A 26,790-nucleotide genomic window follows, 5' to 3' on the forward strand; every position below is an offset into this window, starting at 1 on the left:
CCAGCTCTATGACTCATTGGACTTTTAAAGTCCTTCCCAACTCTAAGTCCTATAACCTATAGCTTCTTGTCTGAATGCAGGACTTTTAATTTGGCTCTTGGAAATTGCAGCATGAAGCTGCCCAGGTAACTGTCCTGTCCAACCATACCCAATGATGATACACTGAATCATAAGGAAATAGAAGAGGCTGGCAGAGTTGGGAGGGGGCAATGGGACAGGAGACAGCAGCCCTCCTGAAGAACTGCCCAGATGTGATACCCGCCTCTTCCCCAGAGGTCACATTTCATTCCTGAAGGGTGGCATCTGTGTCATCCCTAAACCCTATGGACTGGCCCAGCCACACAAGTGGGTCCTGGGACATAGCCAGATGCTTGGCACTGAAACAAAACTCATACCAGCCTAGCTTCTGGCCTAGATGGGAGTGAGGATGGACCCAGCTGGGTCCCAGCCATGTTTTGTGCTAAACACAGGAGGGCAGGGGCAGGGCAGGGTGCCCAGCCTCAACAACAGGGACCAGGAAGCTTACTCATAACTAAGGTCTAAGAACTAAGCTGGGCAGGCCGGGAGTTCTCTGGGAGCAGACTTGGGAGCTGACTGGTTGTGAGAGCTCAGGCGGCCTTTCCTCCATTGGAGTGATCTTTCTTTCTCCTCAAATCCCCCAGAGCATTTCATATGGGCCTCTCCTTGGCACTTACCTCACTGTCCCTTGGATCACAGTAGGGATTCTTGTCCTTCTCCCTGTTAGATCACTATGTTTCTTCAAAACAGATTCTCATGTGTCCATGACTGCAACCCTCAACGAAATGCCTTGTAACAGAAGGCAAACTTCTGAAGTGCAATTTCTTTTTTTCTTTGTCCCCATGGCCCTGAACCCAGTGCCTGGCACAGATTAGACACTTAGTAACTGTTTGTTGGATAGATGGATGGATGGATGGATGGATGAATGGATGGATGGATGGATGGATGGATGGATGGATGGATGGATGGATGGGTGGATGGGTGGATGGATGGATGGGTGGATGGATGGATGGGTGGGTGGATGGATGGATGGATGGATGAGTGGATGGATGGGTGGATGGATGTTAGTGGAACCCATTGAACTGAGCTACCTTCTCTAGGGCTCCTCAGGATAACTCCAGCTTCATCCCAAAGCTCAGGTTTGAGGAGGGGTTAGAAGCACCCTTCCTTTTCAAGTAGTCATCTCTGTCCAGTCAGAAGGACCAGAGCAACCTTGCCCCAAACACACCAACCTTTGCTGCCTCAGTCCTTCATCGTATTTTGGATAGCAAGAACCAACCTTGCTCCCCCTACCTTCCCACTCCCCAGACCTAGTGAGTGTTGGAAGGAGAATTCAACTGTAGACCTCTCTAAATCAAGATAGCACTTGATTCCAAGTCAAGACAACAATATAGACACATAATCCCTAGACCCTCCTACCCCAAATACCCTCTGTACTTTCTCCATCCTGCTCTGAGAGCTTATGCCTCCTCAAGGGAGCCCTGGCCTGTTCCCTTTCCCCCTCCTGACTTCTCTTAGGACCATGAGGATAGCCCCCTCCTCCACTCCCGACTGGTCCCCTGGAGTCCCAGGCCCCCTCTGTGCTCTTTGCTTGGAGTGGGGCAGGAAAGAGACAAAGGAGAGCGAATGGACAAAGTGCCCCATCTCTAGGCTACAGCCTTTTGTTGGCTCTCAGTTTTCTGCTTTTCTTTCTCATTATCATCTTCCTTCTACCACCTGAGCTCCAGCTGGGGAAGAAGGTGCTAATGGAAAGTGAATGGTCCAGCCCCATCCCCATTTACCCTGCTAAACACAGAAGCTTCTCTCTTGTTAAATACCTTGCTTTCCACCTCCCTGTGCATCTGATCTTGGCTTTGAATTGAGTAAAAGCAATGCATTGAAAAGGATATAACTGGTTTCAGTTCCCTACTAATGAGCTGGCAGGCTCCTGCCTCCCAGGGGGGAGTAGAATTCTCTGCCTCAGCCTTTCTCTGTCTCCTCCGTGCCACCAGGGAAACAGGAAGGCAGAGCATCTGAGAATGTGTGTGTGAGTAGAGGTGGGGGAACTGGGGGAGGGGGGCAGGTGAACATCCACCTCCCTCAGTAGATACAGATGTTTAGCTTTCTTCAGCAGGATAGTACCTTACTCACTTGCTCACCTACTGGAGTCCACTGAGACTGTCAGATCTTTTCCTACTCTACCCTTTGCCAGGTGAGTTGTGCAGATCAGATGAGTTAACATATATAAAGTGCTTTGTAAACCTTGAGCCTTGATATAAAGAAATCTATAAATTGTAGCCATTATTATGACATCTTTCTTAAAAAGATGAATGCACTGAGTCAGCAGAACCAAGTTCAAGTTCTACCCTGAGCTCTCTGAACCTCAGTTTCCTCATCTGTAAAATGAAGAGGTTCCTTTGATAGCATGGCATAGTGTATAGAGAACCAATATTAGGGTGAAACTGGATGAAGAGCTAAAAGAGTTTCTGAGGCGTGGAGTAGGAGAGATATGGGAGCTCACCACAAATGGCCTCGGTTTTCTCAGGAAAGTTGAGTGAGGCCATCTACTGAGAGAGGAGGGCTCGGGGAGGGGTTAGGGGGCTTGAGGAAAGAGGATACATTTTAGAACAGCCACTTAAAGGGATGGAGAATCAATATGGGGAAAAAGAAAAGGATTGATGTATACTAGGGGTTTCTAACCTTTTTTGTGTCATGGACCCTTTGGGCAGCCTGGTGACCCTATGGCCCCCTTCCTGAAGTAATGTTGTGGAAACACATAAAATAAAAGATGTAGGGTTACAAAGGAAACCAACTAGATGGAAATGCAGTTATTAAAATATTTTTTAAAAATATGTTTATGGACCCCAGGTTAAGAACACATGCTGGAAAGCAATAAAGGCCTAGTTGAGATTAGGTAGCATAATTTTGTAATGTACCCAGTCAGCATAGTTGCTTGACCTTCTTCAGTGGTGTTCAGCAACACAAGAATAGAAGAGGAGAAAGTAAACAGGGAGGTGACCCATGGTTGAGGATTGGTAGGGTGTGAATAAGCACAGTACCATAGGGCAAGAGCTTCCAGGGCAAAAGACAGTGTCTATGGCTGTTTTGACCAACCAAAAAGTCAAGAATGTGAAGGGAGAAAAGTGAGGCCAAAGTAAAGGTAATGGGAAGAACATTGAGAGATGGAGGGACTAGAATTGCTATGAGGATGAAGAAGCGGGAAGAGGTGAAAGCGTAGGAAATTATGGTCTGGGAGGGAGAATTGCAGAGTTCAGAATCAGGAGATGGCACAGTTATGAGTGATGGTGAGTTGAGATTGCCCTTTGGATAGTTGATGTATAGTTGAGAAGTCAGAGGTTCATACACTGAGAGGCCAGAATCCTCAAGGATGCCAATACATCAATGGAAATCTCCAAATATGAGAGAAGATGTGGAGAGAAGGCGCATGAGCCAGGTAGTGAAGGGGTGAAAAGCAACAAGGATCTCCACAGTGTGACAGAGTTGTTGGCAGCAGAGGAAGGGTCTGGAAAGGACAGTGGGGAGGAAGGCAAGCACCAACTCCTGTTTCCCTAGTCCAGTGTGTCAAGGTCAGGGGAGAGAATAACTTATCTGTAGACAGGGGTCAGGAAAAAGTAAGAGTGCCCAAAGAGATAAGGGGTGAGATGAAGAGATATAGTAGGAAGGAAAGGGGTTTTTTTTAAAGGGTATGTATGAGTTCTTGAGTTCGTAGTGACATAGGAGGTTTCCAAATGATGGGGACCCTGGCCCTGGGGCTAATGTAGATATTCATGAGTATGGGGAGAGATAGCAGGGAAAAAATATTGTCCTGAACAGGAGAAGAGCGAAAGAGAATAGGGACTATAGAGGGGTTGTATTGAGGTGACTAGAGATGGGTAGTAAGGAGAGATTTTCATTTGGGCAAATAGGAACTATCATAAGGATTAGAGGGTTTACTTGGGGGCAAGAAGCAGTTGATTAGGGACTCCACCAACAAAGGTCCTTCGACCACTTACTATGGTGTCAGGGACATTGATTTCCTCAGTTTATTACTCCAAACATTGGGGAACTGGGAGGAGTTCTGTCTGGGTATATGGATTTCTTTCTTTCTTTCTTTCTTTTTTTTCAGGGCAATGAGGGTTAAGTGACTTGCCCAGGGTCACACAGCTAGTCAATGTTAAGTGTCTCAGGCCAGATTTGAACTCAGGTCCTCCTGAATCCAGGGCCAGTACTTTATCCACTGTGCCACCTAACTGCCCCCGGTCCTTTTGACTTTTGAGGGGATCTAGTGGCATCGGCATCTTCCTTGAAGATGTTCAATAAGCCCTCATCACCAAATATCCCTGGCTTTAGAAATGAGCTACTTGAGGATATTAGCAAACCGACCTAGATGGGGCTTGCTAGACTTGGTTAAGCTCACCTGGACCTTGTTCAGTTTCTTTGGTCAAACCTTCATGTTCCAGCCAAACTGGACGACTGTTTCCCAGACTCAACTGTTTCCCAGACTCAACTCTCCCATCTGCTGCCTCCTTTGGGGTTTGTTTAATTAAAAAAAAACTTTTTTGAATTTAACAAATACCAAATAAAATTTATTTTTCCAAATAGCATAGGATTGTACGTGAAACTGTGCATCTCCATTATGTAGATTATGCCTCTGTTTAAACAGCTATGTCTCATGCCTGCAATACACTTCCTCTTTATCACCTCTGAGGCCATCTTGCCCAAGAGGCCTTCCTTGATTCCTCCTGTGCTGATGTACTCTCCCCCTTCAAATTACTTCACATTATTACTTTATTTGTGTACATGTCATATTCTTCCCACCCTACCTCCAATAGAAACTCTTTATGGGTTAGGACAGTTTTGTTTGAGTCTAGTTGTTTGTTATTATTTAATCATATCTGACTCTTTGTGACCCCATTTGGGGTTTTCTTGGTAAAGATAGTTTGCCATTTCCTTCTCCAGCTCATTTTACAGACAAGGAAACTGAGGCAAACAAGTTTAAGTGACTTGCCCAGGGGTAAAACACAGCCAGTTAGTGAGTGAGGCAGGATTTGAACTCAGGAAGATGAGTCTTCCTGACTCTATCCACTGCACCACCTGGCTCCCCAGTATAGTACCCTGGACAAAACAGTTGTTCGATCGCTATTTGTTGATTCCTTTTCTACCTCCCATTCCAGGAGGAACCCATGGCAGGTTTCTAGCTAGCACTAGCTCGCTCATTTGTAAGATGTCCCGGAGATTGTGGGAAGGAAGGCAAAAGTACACAATTTCCATTCAGCCTTGTTAATTAAGGGAATCAGGCGTCAGTGTGTCACAGAGAAGGGCTCTCCAGGGGAAAATATTTCATTTCGAACCACTTAGCCCTTATGGTTCAGCTTTTTCATTTGCTAAGTAAGCATTTGCTTCCCTAGCCAATAGTGACTGAGAAAATATATGTACCAGAACAACCTTTTCACCCTTCTTCACTCTTTCTCTTCCTTCTTACGGATTCTGTTTGTGGTCAAAAGGTGAGTATTGCTCCTTCCATACAAATTTCCCTATTTCTATTGAGAAGATGGATGATTACCCTTCCAATCCCCCCGGTTTCCTGCCTCAGAGTCATCCTATCCTTTGCCCTCCCCCATTCAGTCCACTGTCAAGTCTTATTGATTTTACCTCCACAACCTATCTCCCATCCTCCTCCTCTCCACTCACAGGGCCAAAACCCTGCCTAAGGCCCTCATCCCCTCTCAGCTAGATTATTGCCATTGTCTCCTAATTATCATCCCTGCCTCCAGTCTCTCTCCCCTCTCTAGTGCATCCTGAACAAAGCAGCCAAGTTGATATTATGAAAACTCTAGTTTGACTTTGTTATTCCTTTGCTCAAGAAGCTTCAGTGTTTCCTTGTTGTCCCTAGAATAAAATGCAGACTCCTCTGTTTGGCATTGAAAACTCTTGATAATCTGTCTCCAGCCTAGCTTCCCACACTGATGTCACATTACATCTCTTCACTCCTAATTGCCTTTAATTCTAGAGCCTTCCCTCTGTTGATTTTTCCATTTTATCCTGTATCTGTTTATACATGGCTGTTTGTATGTTGTCTCCCCTATTACACAGGGAATACCTTGAGAGCAGGGACTATCTTTCACCTTCCTTCATATCCCCAGCATTTAGCATAGAAGGTGCTTAATAAGTGTTCATTGAAGGGACAGCTAGGTGGCACAGTGAATAAAGCACCCACCCTGGATTCAGGAGGACCTGAATTCAAATCCAACCTCAGATACTTGACATTTACTAGTTGTGTGACCCTGGGCAAGTCACTTAACCCTCATTGCCCCACAAAAAAACAAAAACAAAATGTTTATTGATTGGAATGTTTATTGGCTGATTGAATGACTGACTTTATGACCAGCCAGACTAGTCAACTTGCTGCTCCCTGCATAGAACATTTCATCTCCAGTCTTTCTCCATGCTATCCTCCATGCCTGGGATGCTCTCCCTTCTCACCTCCATTCAAGGCTCACTTGGCACTTGGCCACTTCCTACACAAGACCTTTCCTAATACTCCCAAATGTTAGAACTCCCCTCCCACCTCCAATAACTTTGTATTTACTTTTTATATCTTTTGGTTTTTTGAACTTAGAATCTTAGGAACTTGCCTGGGAAACTGTGAGGTTAAGTGACTTACCCAGGGTTACACAGCCAGTATGTTTGAGAGGTGGGACTTGTACCCAGGTTTTCTTGACTGTAAGGTCAGCTTTCTATTTTAAAAAATCCAAAACATTTAAAATTTATTTATTTTAGCATTCATCTAAAAAATTTTCTTTGAATTCCAGATTCTCTCTCCCCATCCTCCGACCCCTCTTCCACCCATTGAGGAGACAAGCAATATGTCAGTTACACATGTGAAGTTATGCAAACATGTCTCCATATGAGTTATGTTGCAAAAAAAAACCCAAAACAACAACAACAACCCCAAAACAATAAAAAGAAAGAAACATAAAGTGAAAAAATATGCTTCCGTCTATGCTCAGAGTTCTCTCTCTGGGGATGGATCACATTTTTTTATCCTGGGTCCTTTGGAGCATTATCTTGATCAAAGTAGCTCAGTTAATCACAGTTGATCATCATGCAATACTGCTGTTACTTTGTACAATGTTCTCCTGGTTCTGCGCATTTCGCTTTGCATCATTTCATGTAAATCTTCCTTGAAAGGTTTTTCTGAAACCATCCCCCTTGTCATTTCTTATAGGGCAATGGCATTCCATCACAATCATATACCACAACTTGTTCAGCCCTTCCCCAATTGATGGGCATTCCCTCAATTTCCAATTCTTTGCATCATAAAAAGAGCTGCTATAACTGTCCTTGTACAAATGGGTCCTTTTCCTTCCTTTTTTATCTCTTTGGGATACAGACCTAGTAGTGGTATTGCTGGGTCAAAGGATATGCACAATTTTATAACACACTTTGGACATAGTTCTAGATTGCTCTCCAGAATGGTTGGATCAGTTCAACGCTCCACCAGCGCACAACCATCAGTGTGCCAACTTTCCCAGCATCCTCTCTAACATTTGTCATTTTCCTTTTTTTGTCATCTTAGCCAATCTGATAGGTGTGGGTGGTACCTCAGAGTTGTTTTCATTTCATTTCTCTAATCAATTGTGATTTAAAGCATTTTTCATGTGATTATTGATAACCTTGATTTCTTCTTCTGAAAACTGCCTGCTCATCTCTTTGGACCATTTGTTAACTGGAGAATGCCTCTTTTTTTTTTTCTAAATTTGGCTCCATTTCCTATAATACTTGAGAAATTAGGCCTTTATAAGAGCCAGCTCTATTCATGCTGCCTCTCCAAATGCTGAAATCCTGTGTGTTTAGTTATGTATGTGTGTGTTATTTTTCCCATTAGGTGTAAGCTCCATGAAAACAGGGACTATTTTCATTTTTGTCTTTGTATTGCCAGCATCTAGCACAGGGCCTAGAACAGGGTTGCTACTTTGTAAAATGCTTGTTGAAATTAGTTGAATTAGCAACAGGTGTGTGCAGGGTAGGTCTGTGGTGACATGGGTCTCCACACTTGAAAGAGGAAATAAGGCCTAGATCTGTGCTTGACTTTTGGTGTCCCTATCAAGGGGTGTGCTGGTAAATGTTTAACAACTAGTTTTGTTAAAAAAAAAAAATATGCACGGGATAGCTTTTAAAGTTTAATTAGCATTATCAACATTTTCTACATCATTTTCTTAAAACTAGACCAACAAGAAAACAACCACTCCAGCCCAGATCTGCCCAATTTCTGTTTTTTTGTTTTTTGTTTTTTTTAAGTGAGGCAATGGGGGTTAAGTGACTTCCCCAGGGTCACACAGCTAGTAAGTGTTAAGTGTCTGAGGCCAGATTTGAACTCAGGTACTCCTGACTCCAGGGCGGTGCTCTATCCACTGTGCCACCTAGCTGCCCCCCGATTTCTAAGGAGTAAATGTTCACAGTGAAAATTTAACAGTTGCCTCTGGTGAGCCTGTCTCCAGTGCACCCCTATACCAAAAGCCTGTCCTTGTGACCTCTGTGATATTTGTGGCCTCTGCTTGAAGGATAGAAGATGGGTGTTTTAGGAAGGAATAATTCTGCCTGCTGAGAGGCCAGGGAACCAAAGAAGGAGTCATAGCTGGTTGATGGGTAGGATGCCGTGATTTGAAAAGGTAAGTAGGGCTTTGGAGTCATTTAGGAGGCAGACTTCTTGTCTTATTCTTTATAATCACTGGGTGACGTTCATCCCTGCAGTGTCTGCTTGGTGTTCCCTGTTGTCTCCTTTCTAATTTCAGGGTGAAGCAGGGCTAGGGGATGGGACATGATAACTATCTTTAAGTATTTGAAAGGCTTTCATGTACAGGAAGAACTAGATGTGCTCATCTTGGCCCCAAAGAGCAAAATGAGGAACAATGGGTGGCAGTTGCCAAGAAGCAAATTTCAGGTGCACATAAGGAAAAACTTCCCAACTGTCAGAGCTGTCCAAAAATGGAACGAACTGCCTTATTAGGTAGGTAGCTAGGCTGCTCAGCGGATAGAGCGACTAGGCCTGGAATCAGGAAGACACAAGTTCAAATGAAGCCTCAGACACTTATTAGCTATTTGACCTTGCCTCAGTTTCTTCATATATAAAATAAGGATAATAATAGCACCCACCTTAAAGGGTTGTTATGAGATAATATTTGTAAAGCACTTAGGATGATGCCTGGCACATTTGTTATTGTCATTTTTTTTTCAGTTATACCTAACTCTCCGTGATCCCATTTATATTTTTCCCACCCCAATAGAATGTAAATTCCTTATGGGTAAGGACAGTTTGTCTTTGCTTAGTTGTTTGTTATTGTTCAGTCTTTTCTTACTTCATCACTCCATTTAGGGTTTTCTTGGCAAAGATACTGGAATGATTTGCCATTTCTTTCTCCAGCTCATTTTACAGACAAGGAAACTGAGGCAAACATGGTTAAGTGATCTGTCCAGGCTCATGCAGCTAGCAAGTGTCAGAGGTCAGATTTCAACTCATGGAGTTTAGTCTTCCTGGCTCCAGACCCAGTGCACTATTCACTGAGCCACCCAGCTGCCACCTGTTACATTGTAGGTATAATATAAAGGCTAGCTATCATCATCATGGTCATCACCATTATGAGGTATAAAGGCTCTTCCCTTTGGTGTTTTTGTGTTTTTGTTTTTGTTTGGTTAGGGCAATGAGGGTTAAGTGACTTGCCCAGGGTCACACAGCTGGTGTCAGGTGTCTGAGTCTGGATTTGAACTCAGGTCCTCCTGACTCCAGGGCTGGTGCTCTATCCACTGTGCTACCTAGCTGCCCCTCTCCCCTTCTGTCTTAAAAAGAAATGACTTGGGGCAGCTAGGTGGCGCCATGGATAAAGCACCAGCCCTGGAGTCGGGAGGACCTGAGTTCAAATCCGGCCTCAGACACTTAACACTTACTAGCTGTGTGACCCTAGGCAAGTCACTTAACCCCAATTGCCTCACCAAAAAAACCCCCAAAACAAAACAAAACAAAACAAAAAGAAATGACTTACACATATACATATATATTTATGTATCTATACATACATATACATACACATATATAATATATATATGTGTGTATACACACATATACACATATATACATATAAACAGTAACAAAAAATGGACCCAGAGTCAGGAAGACTCATCTTCCTTGAGTTCAAATCTGGCCTCAGATACTTACAATCACAAAAAAAATAGCAAAAGAGAGAAAATACAGACAAAACTCAAGATGAGAAAGTGCTTTGAAATTACTCTTTTTACCTGCCCACTTCACTTATTTACAGAATGTCAAAAGAAACAAAAATTATGTATGCTCTATTTAGCAAGATGGTAACAAAGTTATCCTACAAATTTAATCTGGATTTTTGTTACTGGTTAATGTAGTCTTTGAATTGCATTATTGTAATCAGTGTAGATATTGCTCTTTTGGTTCTGTTTTCTTCACTCTGTACCAACTTCGTATAAGCCAACTTCATATAAGCCTTCCCACATTCAAATAGAGCTATAATTTCATAATATTGGATGTTCTCTCTGCTGATGCATATGTCAGCCTGTCCATGTAAGCCCATCCAGTGCAGTTTTTATCGGTGTTCCCCCATAAGTTTCCCAAAGGGACCACCTCTTGTCCTGGGGTCCTTCCTTCCTTTCTCCTGACAACAAGACGACATCAGTGGAGCATCCATGCTGTCCATCTGTTACCTCACTCTAGCCTCGTGAATCTTCCTTTTTGATTGTCCGTTTCTCTGATGAAATCCTTTACTCCTGTTCTTCTCTGAAGTTCCTTATCATTAAATGGTGTAGCATGTTCATACCCACCGTGCGTTTCCCCTACTGGTTTCTTCATGAAACATGTCCTCTGGAGATTGTTGTGTTTTATATCTCCCAACAATATAATAACCCATAAACACCTTCCCATATTTCTTTGAATGTGTCATATTTGTCATTTCTTATGGCCCAATAACATACCATTACATTTATATGCTATAATTTATTCAACTGTTCCTGAATCCTTGGGCACATAGTTTGCCTATAGTTTTTTTGTTTTGTGTTGTTTGTTATTTTACTATTACAAACAGAGGAGTTGTTTTGTAAACAACTGTTAATAAAGTCTTTGGGATAAAAACCTAAAAGTTGGGTAGCTAGCTTAAAGGATATTCACTTTTTGTAACTCTTATTATAGAATTACATATTGCTTTCCAAGAAGATTGACCCAAATCAAAGTTCCACCAGTTATATATTCCTTTCTATAGGGGAGTTTATTGACATTCATGGATATACTTGCTAATTTGAGAGTTTGGGTTTTTATTTGCTTTATTTTATTTTGGTAAATTATATCCTACTGTAGTAAATGAGGGTACAATCTACCTAATTTCACTAATTATCAATCTAATCCTAGCTTTTACATAGACGTATACCAACACTAGGCACAATTCCCAACTTTCTTTTATTACTGACTGATATAAGATTTTCAGAACTCTTCCCCCAGTCCCAGATAGAGATTGTCACCACCCAAAAACCCTTTGTCTATTCCCCACTTCCACTTTTCTTTTCTTTTTCTCTTTCTTTCTTTTTCTTTCTTCCTTCCTTCCTTCCCTCCCTCCTTCCTTCCTTTCTTCTTTCTTTCCTTCCTTCTTTCCTTCCTTCCTTTCTTTTTTTTTTATATAAGGTAATCCTTACCTCTCTCTTTTCCCATTTCATTCTTTGTCAGGCAATTAAAAGCTACTTTTTTAAAAAAATGTTCTTCTTATCTAATCAATCTTGTTATTTCATTTTTACCCTTGTGGCATCCTCTTTTCAATTTTATTTTAGCTTTGCCCAATAATATTTCATCATTGTATTAGAATCTTTTTTTTTGCTTACTACTTTAATCAGTCTTTTACCTTTTCTGCAAGATAATTTACTTTTGTGAGGATTTTGATGTTGTTTTCTTGTATTTAGCATATTTAAGTACTGAAGGGAAGCTAGGCTCACTTAACCCCTCACTTCACCCACTTTTCTGGTCTTCCATTGAGGTCTTCAAGCAGAAGATGGATATATGTAGTAGAGGGTAGTCGTACTTCAGGCATAGGTTGAATTGAGTGATATTTATATACCATCCAATTCTGAAATTCTGTTTTTATGTCAAGACTTTAATGTAAGGATATATTGACTACAACTGAGGATGACTCTAGACCTTTTTTGCCATTCATTCCCTGGATGATGGGGAGTCAGCAGAAGGCTTAGAAGATTGTAAAGACCCATAAAGAAACACACCCCAAAGGGGTGTTATTTCCAGCCTGGTAGGGCTCTCAATGAGAGACAGTTTTCTCTCTTCTTGTATAGAAGTCATACTCTCCTTGGTGGACCAGTGGCTGTATGCCAGGCAAGATGGCAACCAGTATTAGATAGAATGCACAAGAGAAGAATGTGCTCCCTTCCGGGTGGGGACATTTGGGATCACAGAGACAGAACATAAGAAACTGTAGAGGTCATCTAGTCCAGGGACTCTTGGTATATACGGACAGATTTTAGGGGGTCCATGAACTCGAAGAGAAAAGAAATTACACCTTTCTTTTCACTAACCTTTGTTTTCCTTTGTAATCATATGTGTTTTATTGTATACATTTAAAAATTATCATGAAAAGTAGTCCATAGATTTTACCAGGCTGCCAGACCCAAAAAAGGTTAAGAACCTCTGACCTAGTCCAACCCTTTTATTTTACAGAAGAGGAAACTGAGACCAACAGAGGAGAGGTGCATAGTTAGTAAATGGAAGAGCCAAGATTTAAGTGCTACATCTTCTAGCTCAAACCTAGCATTTTTTCTCCTATGCCACACTGTCATCCAGAGAGGAAAACTGATAGAAAGAAAGTAGTTGGGCTAGGATATGACAGGGATACTCTGTGAGAACCAACATGGATAATCATCCTCTAGATCCAAACTACTAATCCTTTGGGTGCCCTGGACCCCTTTGGCAGTCTGATAAAGCCTATGGTCCCCTTCCCAGAATAGTATTTTAAATGCATACCATAAAAACACAAATATTATAAAAGGAAACAACTATATTGAAATACAGCTATGAAAAAAATTTTAAGTTCACAGGTGCCAGGTTAAGGACTCCTGTTCTAGGGTACAAGTTGGGTTTTTTAATAGGAGATTCTGTTCAGGTATGAGGTAGACCAGATTATCTCTGAGATGCTATAATTTTGTAAATTTGACCTCATTGTGGGTATAGAGGTGCATGGGGCATATGATATCCAAACTTTGCCTTAGAGATGAGAGAATGATTTTAGGGATGGAAAGAAATAAATGTGACTAAAGAGATTTTTATTAAATTCAATTCAGTACAACAGTTATTTAAGTTCCTACAATTTATCAGACACTGTGTTAAGACAAAATTAAATAGTCCCTGCCCTCAGGGAGATGACATTCTGTTGAGAAAAAAAACATGAATGCACACACACACACATATGTATAAAATATATGCAAATTTATTTCTGGGAGTAGGGAACAGGTCTAAAATAAAGGGGGCAGTTTGTTAATAATAGAACAAGAATTTCAGAGGGCACAATAGTAAGGTAGGAGAGAGTGGGATAGACATACCAAAGAAATGAGGCTGATTAGGATGAGTATGAGGGCTCAGGGAGTGGTGGCCAGGGAAGGGAACATTGTCCTAATCAGCCTACCAATTGAGGACCAGAAGAATAATGAATAGAGTCAGGGAAGGTAGTTGTCACAAGGAAGAAATAGATCAGGAGAGAAAGACAGCAAAATAATCTATGGTCCTGCCTCATGGTCAAGAAAAGGTCAGTGGAGTCTTAAGTCCAGGCTGGTTATAGAGAAACATTTAAGGTATTTTCTTTTTATTTTCTTTTATTTTTTTAGTGAGGCAACTGGGGTTAAGTGACTTGCCCAGGGTCACACAGCTAGTAAGTGTTAAGTGTCTGAGGCCAGATTTGAACTCAGGTACTCCTGACTCCAGGGCCGGTGCTCTATCCACTGTGTCACCTAGCTGCCCCTAAGGTATTTTCTACTCAACAAAGGCAGCTCAGATCTGTACCAAGACTTACTCCAGTGTCATCCGGATCAGAGATATCAAACATGCTTCCCACAAACCAGCAGCAAGAACCAAATTAAAATGTAATTGGGGGGGGGGAAGCTAGGTGGCGCAGTGGATAGAGCACGGGCCCTGGAGTCAGGAGTACCTGAGTTCAAATTCGGCCTCAGACACTTAACACTTACTAGCTGTGTGACCCTGGGCAAGTCACTTAACCCCAATTGCCTCACTAAAAAAAAAATGTAATTGGGAAGTATTTAACAAAATAAATAAAAATGTAATAAAACATAGATAATATTAATGTGTAATTTCCTAAATCACTCTGGCCCACAGGGATCCTTATATACAGTTTAGTGGCCCCATTTCTGTTTCAATTTGACTGTCTAGTTCATCTCCCTGAGGACAGGGAAGGGAGTGGGGAGTGGGAAGAAAAGACTTTTATTTTTTCCTGGATAGGTGGCCATTGTTGAGTGGAAGAGAAATAGAGCAAATGTCCAGTCCTTGGTCCTGTCTGAGGAGATGACATTACATAGTTGCCCTTGATAAACATTGAATGGATGAAATGAATGGATGAATGAAGCAGCCTGACTTCATGCTTTTTCTTTTAAAACTGGAAACAGGAATTTCTGCACTTCAGCAGCATCCATCCTGGGGCAGGGAAGGGTCTGTTTTATCAGAAATATGGACTGAGCTGAGCCCCACAGGATGCTATATGTCCCAAGAAAAGGAACTGACTTCTAACATTCTTCCCTCTCCCCCTCAAAAAGTATTCTTTGGATGCCTGTAGGTGGGGGTGGGAAGGCAAACTGGGGGAGTTGTTTAAGATTCTCTATCTTAGTCTGGAGAAAGGCAGGAAATAGCTGGATCCATCTGGGCTCTGAGTCACTTAGGTATATTTCAGTCATTTCTTTGGAAGTTTCTATTTTGGGTAAGATGTCTGTGACACATTCCAGAGAAGAGGGGGTGCTGGCCAGGGCCCTTTAAGCTCTTGTGGTCACTGACTAAATCTTTTCCCAAAGTGAAGAATAATATGGCACTTTTTCCCGGGAGACACCAGTGTCTGATGGGCTCCTGAAATGGTCAGTCCTTAGTGGGAGCTACGAGGGATGGACAGAGGAATGTTGTCATAATTTAAGGATCTTTGATTTCATCAGTATGATTGTTTCCCTCCATTGACACAAATCAAAACCTCTCCTATGCCTTACGATAGGATTGTAATGAATGACTCTACCATATATTAAAATATAAATATATTTTATATGTCATATATATATTGTATATTTTTGTTGTTTAGTCATTTCAGTCATGTCCAATCCTTCGTGACTCCATTTGGAGTTTTCTTGGCAAAGATAGTGGAGTGGTCTTCCATTTTCTTCTCTGACTCATTTTATAGATGAGGAAACTGAGGCAAACAGGGTTCAGTGACTTGCCAAAGGTCACATTGTCTGAGGCCAGATTTCAACTCATAAAGATCAGTCTTCCTGATTCCTAGCCCAATGCTCTATCCACTGTTCTACCTAGCTGCCCATTTTACACACACACACACACACACACACACACACACACACACACACACACACACTTATTTGTTAGTTTATCTTGAGTAGTAACCAACCCTCTGGTGATGACCTTCTCCAAACTTAGCTAGGTTGGGTCTCAATGAAGTCTTCCCTTATCTCTCCCATTGGCAGTCTTGTCCCTTGGACCTCGTATGACATTTTATTTGCATCTCTGTAATTCAAGAAAAAGTTGTATATTAGAATTATCTGGTTTTGCCTTGTCCTCCTGTTGTTATAAGCTCTATGAGGTCAGGTGCCAAGTCTTATCTAAGTTTTGTGTTTCCCCCAGTGTCAAGGTTGGGTCTCTGTAAACAGTAGGGAAATCAACCAACTTATCAACAAGCATTTATGAAGTACCTACTGTTTACCAAGCACTTTGCTAGATGCTGAGGATACAAAGACAAAAATGAACCAGTCCCTGCCCTCAAGGAACTAGCATTCTGTCAAGTTCTTAATAAATGTGTATTGTCCTTGGAGAAGAGATATGTAACTCATCATGAAATCATTCTAACTTGAGACTTGCCAGAGTTGACTGGCATAGGCTCAGAGAACTCACAATCGCTGCCACACCACAATGTGGCACTGGAGAGGACTTTAGTGGAGGATTCCTTAAGATAGTTATTATAATAACTGGCCCAATGACCATCTGAAGAACCTACAGAAAACTCAGGATGATCTGTGGGTTAGAAGGATAGAGTTATGGAAAGCTTGAGAATAGAAAAGCTATGTCTGGGTCTTTGGCAGACTTCATTGCTAACTTAGTGGTGTGCCCTTGGCCATCTCCTCTAGATATGCTGCTCAGCTCTCAATGAGGTGACAAGGTTCTCTCTTCTTCATCTCTTCACAGAGTCATGTTTCATATCCTTAAGTAGCCCCTCATCGGACGGGAATAAATATAGTGGGAGTACTCATGCTGTGAAGAAAAGGGGGCATGGATACTTCTTGGGGTAGGGCCCAGAGATCAAAACTAGTTATTCTGCAAGTTGTTAGAGGAATCTGTCCAAGTGTTTGGAAGAGGTTGAGGGGCAGCTAAAGGCACGGTGGATAGAGCACCAGCCCTGGAGTCAGGAGGACCTGAGTTCAAATCTGACCTCAGACACTTGACACTAACTGTGTGACCCTGGGCAAGTCACTTAACCCCAATTGCTTCACACACACACAAACACACACACACACACCAAAAAAAGGTTGATTCAGGGCTTTAAAAATTTGGTTTATTTTTTTAAATGTTGAACTATTTAATACTGAGAAGAAAAACCAATGTATTTGATGGAAGAATGTTATTGAGTCTCAAAATATCTCCATCCCCATGCATATATTTAGTATCATAATTGGCTTTGAGCTTGGCAATCATTTTTGTTGTTTACATTGTTTTTGAGTCCCTGAATCAAGTTTTCCTCTGCCTCGGGCCAGATCCCATTTGGCAGTTTGCAGATGTGCTCCTTTCTGTCTCTGAACTTTACCATGAGAATGTAGACGGAGGTGACAGAAACACATGTGCACAAAGTGACAACTCCATAGAGATCATCATGAGGACTGTGTGACTGGGTTTGGGGCCATCTATCCAAAAAGAGGTCATGGCAAGCTCCAGGGAGGAAGCAAGGTTACACTAAGGTTTGAAGGCAGAGAGGAGCCTGGCTTGATGGAGAGGATGGGAAGGGTATTTGTACCGAAGAACAAGTCAGAAGACCAGTCCAATGATTTGCTTGGTGGCAATAAGTCCCAAAGAGGTCAGCCATCAGTAGTCCTTGAGGTTATAATGGACTATGTCTTTTGAATGAATGAATGAACAAATGAATGAATGAATAATAGGACAGGTGAACAAATGTTGGTGAGGACAAGGGAAGGACTTGGAAGGTCAAGTCCCTTAGGCAGCTAGCCTAATCCCGCCTTACACACACCCACGCATGCACACACACTCACACACTCACATACACACACAGAGGGAGGGAGGGAAGGAGAGAGAGAGAGAGACAGAGAGAGAGAGAGCACTGAGACTAAAGAAACCAGGCAAGTAGTCCCAAAGGAATGACATGACACCTGCTGTCCCTCAAATTTTTTTCATAGGCCCTCAAATGAGAGCATTGGATTCAGTGACCTCTAAGATGTCTTCCAGCTCAAAAATCTATGTTCCTATGACCTGGAATTCTCATTTTCACATACCATACCCTTCCTAGGGCAACTAGATGGTACAGCAAATAGAGCACTGGGCTTGGAATCAGGAAGACCTGAGTTCAAATCCATCCTCAGATACTAACTAGCTTTGTGACCCCGGGCAAGTCACTTAACCCTGTTTTGCCTCCGTTTGCTCATCTATAAAATGAATTGGAGAAAGAAATGTCAGACCATTCCAGTATCTTTTGCCAAGAAAACCCCAAATGGGGTCATGAAAATCGGACACAACTGGAACAACTGAATGATAATGGTGCTTACCCCACCCCCTTAGGCATCCTTCAAGGAGTGGAGAGTTATATTAGGGAAGGGAGGTATCTTCTTCCTGAAGCAGGTAATACTGCTGGGCCGTTTTTGTCTTGGGCCGAGAAAAGCACTGTCCAAATTGAATCGATGCCCCAATAAGGATTGAGTAGGGCCAGGGAGGTGACAGGAGAACGGAAGAAGAGTTTTAAGGGATAGGAATACTGACAACTACCTTGCTAGCAAAGACAGGCAGGAAGGGATGAGGCAATGAATTTCGGGTGTGCTTGGGAACCTGATGATGTGCAATTGAATGGGGAGGTAAAAATAGATGTGGGAAAGAGTCCACTCTGGCAAATTTGGAAAATGCCCTAGTTGGGGAAAGGCAGCTAATCAGACCTTCCCTGGACCAACTTGTCTCTTAGAGCTATTTTTTCTCTTCTGCTTCTTTCCGCCAGCCAGCAATTGTGTCGTGCCCTTATTGAAAGTGTTCCTTTAACTGTGTGGGGCAGGGATGGAAGCAGCCATTGACAGTTAAAAGGAAAGGAAGGTGGGTTACTGCTGATAAGTTCTTGGCTCCAGGAGGTGGATACTGGTTTTAATTTTAGCAATTTAAAAGAGCATAAGAAGCCAGAAAAGGCTTCCTTCCTTTTTCGTCTGTAGAAGGAATGAATGGTAGGAGGCACTCCCACACACAGAAGGGAATTTTGACTGGGCCCAAGGGTAGCTTTGTCCCCAGGTAGTTAGTGCAGTACAGTGAAGAGGACACTGAATTTGGAGTCCCTGGGTCTGGGTTTCAATCCTGACTCTTCTCCTTAGTACCTGTGTGACTTTAGTCAAGTCCCTTCCCTTCATTTTCTTCATTTGTAAAAGTAGGAGGTTGAATAAGACTTTCTAAAATCTCTTCCACTGATCTGGAGATCAGTGAAGTACTAGAAGCCCCTGGGCTTGCTGGATTAGCTTAGCCAGGCACCAAGACCTCACAGTAGGACAGATGGAAGTAGATTGGGTTCCTGTTGACTCTTCCAAGTGGCATGAGGCTAAATGATCCATTTCTTGAAGATTTCAAAAGCATCCATTATTATCTCACCACAGAGACTTCCTTCACAAACATAGATTTCCACTCTTACTGTTCAATTCTTCATTTGATTCAATTCAACAAACTTTTATGAAGCTATTAGATGCTGCGGCTGAAAATGTCATCCCCTGCTGATCAAGCATCCAGGAATGGGCTTTTCTGCACTCCAGGGCTGGTTCTCAGGTGACAGTTTGCTGGGCTCATTCTCAAAGCCTTCTTCACTTATACAACCAGCTAAAGCTTGCCTTTCTTTTCTCTAGCATAGCTTTGGAGAACTACATATTGAGGCATCAAGATACGAAGTGGAGGAGACATTCTATTTTCACTCCAGATATCTGTTCCTTTGGGGTTAGGTGGGCAGGAAGAAGACTGGGTTAGCCTTCCCAATGGGCACTGGATTCACATCAAAGTGTGAAGACTGTGTCATTTGTATTGTTGAGTGGAAGTGCTCAGGGACGAGAGCTCTCTCTCTCTCCCTCTCTCTCTCTCTCTCTCTCTCACACACACACACACACACACACATGCTCTGTAGCCTCACTACATCCCCTTGACCCCCTTGTGTTGTGTAGCAAACAGTTTAGACCCAACTTGCCAGGCCGGTGAGGCGAGGAAGGCCATTTCTTTGAGGTGACTCGCTGTGTTCTCTCTCTTCCAGGTGAAAGAATGGCTGTGTCTGAATTGCCAGATGCAGAGAGCTTTGGGGATGGACATGACCACCGCACCTCGTTCCAAAAGCCAGCAGCAGCTGTACTCGCCTTCCCTCTCTCCTGCCCACTCCCCAGCCAAACAACCCCAGCCACAGCCACAGATGAAGCCTCAGCCCCAGCCCCAGCCCCCAACACAGGCACACAGGAAGCCTGAGCCAGAGAAAATCCCCGGAACAGCCCAGCCCGGGCTCCAGCAGGGACCTAGTGTCCGACAGGCTGAAGGGCCCAGAACTCCTGTGGCACCAGGACAACGGGAAGCCCCGAGTCAAGGGCAGGCCAGACCCACTGTGCCTCAGGAAGCAGGGAGGGTTCCCCCTCAGACACATCCTTCTCCAGCCAAGGGAGTAACTCCAGCCCCTGGGTCTGGGGCTCAAGAACAAGCTCAAGAAGGACTCACAGGGAAGCTTTTTGGCTTTGGGGCTTCCCTGCTGACCCAAGCCAGCACCCTTATGTCTGTCCAGCCAGAGGTCAGTCCCCAAGGCCAGCCATCTCCTGGCAAAGGGCCCCCCAAGATTGTCTTCAGTGATGCTAGTAAGGAAGCAGGGCCCAAGACATCAGGGACCGGACCTGGACCCGGGGCTGGGGCTGGACGGGGCACTGGGCCAGCACCTGGGGCTGGACCCGGGGCTGGGCCTGGGCCAGTATCTGGAGTTGGGACTGGGGCCGGCCCTAGAGCTGGGCCAGGATCTGGGCCCGGGCCTCGGCCTGGGGTTGGGACTGGACCAAAAGCTGGTCCTGGGCCTGGCCCTGCTTCTGGACCTAAATCTGAGCCTGGGTCAGGACCCGGGGCTCTTGGTCGGCCAGCGGGGGCACCTAGTCCAAAGCAAAGTAAGGCAGAACATCAGGCCGCTCCCAAGGCTGTCCCCAAGCCAAAGGAAGTGCCGAAAGAAAAGGTCACCTGTCCACTGTGCCAGGCCGAACTCAACGTGGGCTCCCGGGAGCCATCCAACTACAATACGTGCACCACCTGCAAGCTACAAGTGTGCAACCTGTGTGGCTTCAACCCAACTCCTCACTTGGTGGAGGTAAGGAATAAGTCAAGCGCCTAAGGGGAATCGGTATCCTGGTCAGGCTTTAGGCCAAGCCATCAGGAAACCAGGAACAGACATGTCCCCACACTTTTCCCTAGTAGATCCCTTGTCCTGCCAGGCTTTCAAGGGAAGGAGAGTTTAGTCACTGCGCTTGCGGCTCATCCTCCCACACCACCCCACCAGAGGCTGCTGTACAAACCATGTCTGAGGGAAGATCAGCTGATGAGCCAGCTCTGACCACAGTCTGTTTATTGGTTAGCGAGGGCTACTCATGACAGTGACGGGAAGGAGAAGGAGCCAGAAGGCCTAATCTGCTAACCTCTAAAACTAGTGAGTGGAGGGCATGAGTGCAGAGATGATATCCCTAAAGGAGAATGGGAAGTGAAGCTCAGTCTCTGTTGGAATAAGCCAGGGTGACTGCACGGCCTTTTAAAGGTAAAACCTTTAAATCAAGAGAGGAAATAGAGGCATCATTTTTTTTTCATACTAGGCTCTTCTGTAGCACTAAAAACAAGAATACCGAGTAAACATCTGAGAAGACTTCACTTTCTCTGAAAAAATTCAGAATTTTTTCAGCCTGAGATTAAGCAAAGCAGTAATTAAAAACAATTTATATAGGTCACAAGATGTTAAAGTACAGTACAGGACCTAAATCAATATTAGTGTGGTTGAATTGAATTGAATCACTTCTTTGGATGTATTATTTAAGTCTTGCTCCAATCCATCAGTGGAGTTTTCTGTAGTAGCTAGTGTACTAAAATGAGGGAAGATGGGTTAGATTAGATATCGCTAAGGTTACTACCAACTCTTGCTCCTATAGAATAATCAGCAGATAGGGAATGATCACTGGGATGGAAAAATGGTTGTTTTGTGGCCTTTAGGTGAAAAATCTTCCTTCTGCCTGCCTTCTAATCCTGCTAAGGGGTTCAAGCTTTGCCACTCCCTCCCCCCTCTTCCATTCTGGCAGGGGTTGGAAGGGAGAACACCAGTGGACAGAGTTAGAATACTCCTATGGACTCTGGGCTGGTTTGGGTGAGGCAGATTGACCTTTGAGTTTCTTGATTCAGGACCTAGACTTTACCTTCATGGAAAATGAGAGAGGGAGGAGATTGTCCTGAGTGGCCAACTTAGTAGAATGGGATAGCTATTCCTAGTGGTAGTCTGTCCCATGGGGATGTGGCCAGTGAGATCCAGGACATAATTCACTAATGATTTAACATTTAAGAGATACTTTTTTCACCACAACCCTGCATAATGTATATTATCATCCCTGTCTTACAGATGAGAAGACTGAGGCTCATGGAGTTTAAGCAACTTGTCCATAGTCCCATTACAAAATGTTGGTTATGGTCTCTGGTTTTCGGTGGTCTATGGTCTTCCCAACACACCCCTACCCGCTCATTCCTTCCAGTCCAGTTCAGTGGACATTTATTTACTATGTGATTTCTCACCTGGGTGGTTTGATAGATTATTTTTCTAAGTGCCTAAAACATCTGCTGAACAACATTGAGCTTGAGGTCAAGTAGATGCTTGGTGTGGTGACTGGGCACTTGTCATGCAACATGACTTCTGGCCTGCCTATCTGTACCCATGACAGGCTCTAGCCTAGGAGATGGCCAGGGTGGGGGGAGGGAGCATGTCTCTCAGCCCCAGAAAGGAGGGGAGGGTTCCATGGCTTCATAGAAGGAAGCCTCTGATGAAGCAGCCAGAGCATTGGCAGCATGACATCCCTGTCCACGGATACAAGGGATAAACATCTAGGGCACAGAGAGTGGGTTAAGCTCTTGGCACAACTTGCAGGCAGCCCTTTCCCCAGAGGCTGATTGCTAGGACTGGGCCACAGGCATTGGCTGGGCCAGGCTAAGCTCGCCTTGGCACAGTGTCCTTAGTTCTCTCTGGCCTGGTTCTCCAATTTGGCCTAGCTCAGCTGGATTTTTCCCTCTTGCCTTTCTTCTGAATATAGGTATGAAATGAAAACTAGTATGGCTTTTGGAATATCTTGTTGTCAAAGAGATGGAACCTTCCTATGTCGGCTCAGGGCAATAAATGAGGTTCTTAGGCAGCACCTGGCGCTGGGCTAACTCCCTGTTCTTGGCTGGTTCACCAACTCTGCCTACAAGCAGAAGAGAAGCCACAACTGCTGAGGTTCACAGCCCCTGGACACCTGGAGGGTCTGGGGAGCCAGCCACAGGAGGTGCTTTGGGCCCAGACAGATGCTGGAGGGGCCCCAGGTCTTGGCCTGCCTCTTTCAAGGCTTCCCACTAAGAGGTTGGGAGAAGTAGGTCTTGAATAGCAGGCCCTGAGTTTCTGCTGCTCTCCCCTAGCCAAGCCCCACAAGGTGAGGGACAGATGGCCAAGCAAAGCCCACCTCTGCAAGCGCCTACCTTCCTTGCAAGAGCTAAGAGCTCAGAGGTGAGGAATGAGAATGGGGGCTGGTGGAGGAAGGTCAGGGGGGCCCCTCAGAACTCTGGAAGGCTAGGTCTGATGTAGGAGGCTGGCTTCCTGAAGCCCAATGTTTCCAGCATGTTGTAGTGGAAATAAGCACCAAACCGAGCATCAGTAGACTGTTTCATTCCTGGACCCACCAGCATGAATGAGTCCCATATCTTCTCTGAGGGGTAGGACTAGAGGGTCTTCCTTGTCCCTTCCACTTCTAAATCTTGTGCTCATGTGAGCAGATGTAAAACTGCATAAATGTGGAACTCTGAGTTTGTAGTCCGGCTCTGACACATAATAGTTTTGGAACCTTGGGACCATGTCACATCTCTGAACTTCAGTTTTTTCACCTGTGAAATGGGGATGATCATTCTTATACTACCTGCCTCATCTGGTGGCTGTGACAAATGCCCTTTATAAAACTTCCTGTGCTATAAAAACAGGGGCTATAAGTTTGAGGGCCTGTGTGGGCCAAGTTTCATGACCTTCCTAGTCTTTATGAAACTCTCCATTTGGGGATATGTTCCTTACTTGTAGGACATCTCTTTGGAACATTATTGATGAAAATAAATTTTAGAAAAGGAAGATCTTCATTCCCCCTGTCCATCTCAGTGAGCTGTATCCCCCTCAATTCATTTTACCCCAGGGACAAGTAGGGCAGACTCTCCCCGTGGCCAATTGTTGGTCTTTATCCAAAGCAGGTGCTCTCCCCTCTGCTCCCTCCAATAACAGATCGTCCTGATGGGTGGATGGTAGGGTATGGGTGGGGAAGGATGGACCCAAGAGCCCCTTGAGATCCTAGTGCCATTTGGGGGCCTTGCAATTACAGCTGTGGATCTGAGTGGAGTTAGAATGAGTGGAACTTGGGGGCAGCTAGGTGGCACACGGGATAAAGCACTGGCTCTGGATTCAGGAGGACCTGAGTTCAAATCTGGCCTCAGACACTTGAAACTTACTAGCTGTGTGACCCTGGGCAAGTCACTTAACCACCATTGCCCTGCAAAAAATTTTTTTTAAATTAAAATAGAATGAGTGGAACCTCTGGGTCCTTCTCAGCACCCACAGCCTAGTACTGGTTCACATTTCTGTGATGATTGGGAGTTTGCACAGCACTTCCCATACTCTTCCAGCCCTTTGCCAGCAGTTCTGGAACTGAGAGGAGGTTTCCAAGTAGAATCAGATGGACCAGCTGGGCATCAAGCAAGAGAACTTCTATTATGGCACACACTAACTCACTCAAAGGAAAAGCTCAGGGCCTATGCCCTCAGCCTCTCCGTCACTCCTAGTCTCTGTGGAATTCCCAGATCACAATCATCTTCTCACCAGGGTGACTCATTAAGGCACCGGAGGTGATGGGTTTTATAGGGAGGGGGCCTTTCTCGTTGGCTTCCCATCCCTGGCAAACATGGGGTGTTGCTTGTGGTGGGGCTGGCCAGGCAAAGGTGTGATCAGCAGCACGTAGAGAGAGTCCTGCAGCCCTCTCCCCTCTCTCTGCAGCTGGACCATGTACACGGCTCATGGAAGGATCAGCCTAAGATCTAGATCTGGCAGGGACCTTGAAAATCAAGTCCCTCCCCTTCAGTTTACATACGGGGAAACTGAGGCTCAGAAAGTGAAGGGATATATACCCAAGGTCACATAGCTAGTAACTGCAAGAGACAGGATTCAAACCCAGGTCTTTTGATCCCCACTTCCATGTTCTTTCCATTAGACCGTTGCCTACCCTGGTACCAGGCTTCCTGGAGAGAATTATTAAAGACATGGCATGCCAGAGAGCAGAATCCTGGCAAGGAAAAGTCTCCCCTAGGAAGCTGGGGTTAGGTCAGGTTGTCTTCAGATTACAGCTTTCTCTGCCAATTCAATTCAGCAGTTATTAAGAACCACCTAAAAAGTACATTGCCCATTGCTAGGCACTGGGGACACAACCCTCCCCAACTAAAATCCCCTGCCCTCAAAGGGCTTATATTCTACTTGAAAGAAGCAGAGCTCTTCCCTCTCTGAATATCCTTGAAAGCACCAGCCCAGTGGTGTTGTCCTTGGCTTCTCTGGCCTAGATAGAGCACTGGCCTAGAGTCAGGAAGACCCGAGTTCAAATCTGACCTCAGACACTAGCTGTGTGATCCTGGGCAAGTCACTCAACCTCTGTTTGCCTCAGTTTCTCCATTTTCAAAATGGGGATAATAATAGCACCTACCTCCCAGGGTTATTGTGATGATCAAATGAGATAATGGACACACGGCTAAGCAAGTGGTGGGGTAGGGATTCTAACCCGGGCCAGCTCCAGATCCATGGCCCCTTTCACTATACCACTGCAGGTTCTCAATTCAGTTCACCCCATTTCATAAAATCATAAAATTTAGAGAATTATGGGATCATAAAATGATAATACATATAGAATGCTAAAAATTTAATAAATAATAATTTTCCTTTCTTAAACTTTATTAATGCCATTTGTTTTTACACCACTCATTTCCTGATGTACTTACTTCCCTTCCCCCTTTAGAACTCTCTCTTCTAACCAAGAAAAACAGTTAAATAAAATGGATAGGACTGACATGCAACATTTCACACCCCTGGTCCCCCACCTCTACTAGGAGAAGGGAGGTGTGTTTCTTCAACTATTCACCTGGACAAAGAAAATCATGGATTTGAACACTGGAATGGCTCTTGGAGCCTAGTCTCACCCTTTCATTTTACAGGAAACTGAGGCCCAGTTCAATTCTCTCCTGCTTACTTCAACAGTTAGTGCAGAGCTCCAAATCCCAGCCTCCCCTGTGGTTATGGTGTCTGGGCCAAAGGCTTGGCTTCCAGGTGCAGGTGGGGCGAGGCTCCGGTGGCTCAGCCTGCCAGGCTCAGTGATGAACTCTGTGAGACGGGTGTCTTCAGACAGAGCCCTGGGGCCCAGCCAGCAGCTGAGGTGGCTGCCGGACACTCCTGGAGCTGCTGATCAGGCTGGATCCTGGAGATGCCTTTAGCTCGTTCAGAACGGGCCCTCTTCACCTGGCCCCAGCTCACGGTCTAGGCCAAGACCTCAGCTACACCCTAGTTAGCCAGATGTCCAGTCAGCCCCTTGGGAATAGGCAGGGTTTAGAAAGCCTTGTTTTGCTCCAGGTGAGTAAATATTCCTGACAGCTCCTCCCTGGTGACCCCTGGACAAGGCCTGAGGAACTGCTGACTCAGTCCAAGCAGAGATTTTTCAAACACTTGCAAACTATTCCTGTCCTGGGTTGTTATTTTCAGTCTCTTAGTGCTTGGCTCTGGCACTCAGTGTCTTGGCTGCCTGCCCCATCCTGCTCCACCAGGGGTTGGTGCTATTCAGGGGCTTCCCTTCACCCCCTGGAGATGTCCCACTGCCCCGCTGGGTCCTATCTCTCGCCTACTGAAGTGATAGCTTGGCTCGGTTCTTCTTCTTCTCGTGGTCTGATACTCCCTTTGGGAGCCATAGTTTGTTACTGGCAGAGCCCAAGCAAGCTTCAACCATGATCCAAATGCAGGGCCT

At 44.5% G+C, this 26,790-nt stretch overlaps 1 protein-coding gene across 1 annotated transcript in view; it reads left to right on the top strand.

Moving 5' to 3' along the window:
• Window positions 1–26,790, top strand: part of BSN (bassoon presynaptic cytomatrix protein) — a 240,442-nt gene that overhangs the window by 153,252 nt on the left and 60,400 nt on the right. Inside the window, exon 3 of the mRNA XM_043975309.1 lies at window positions 19,773–20,849. Coding sequence (XP_043831244.1) covers window positions 19,773–20,849 — 1,077 coding nt within the window. The remainder of the gene's footprint in view (window positions 1–19,772; window positions 20,850–26,790) is intronic.

This window comes from Dromiciops gliroides, chromosome 1, assembly GCF_019393635.1.
Source record: "Dromiciops gliroides isolate mDroGli1 chromosome 1, mDroGli1.pri, whole genome shotgun sequence".
Taxonomy (NCBI): Eukaryota; Metazoa; Chordata; class Mammalia; order Microbiotheria; family Microbiotheriidae; genus Dromiciops; species Dromiciops gliroides.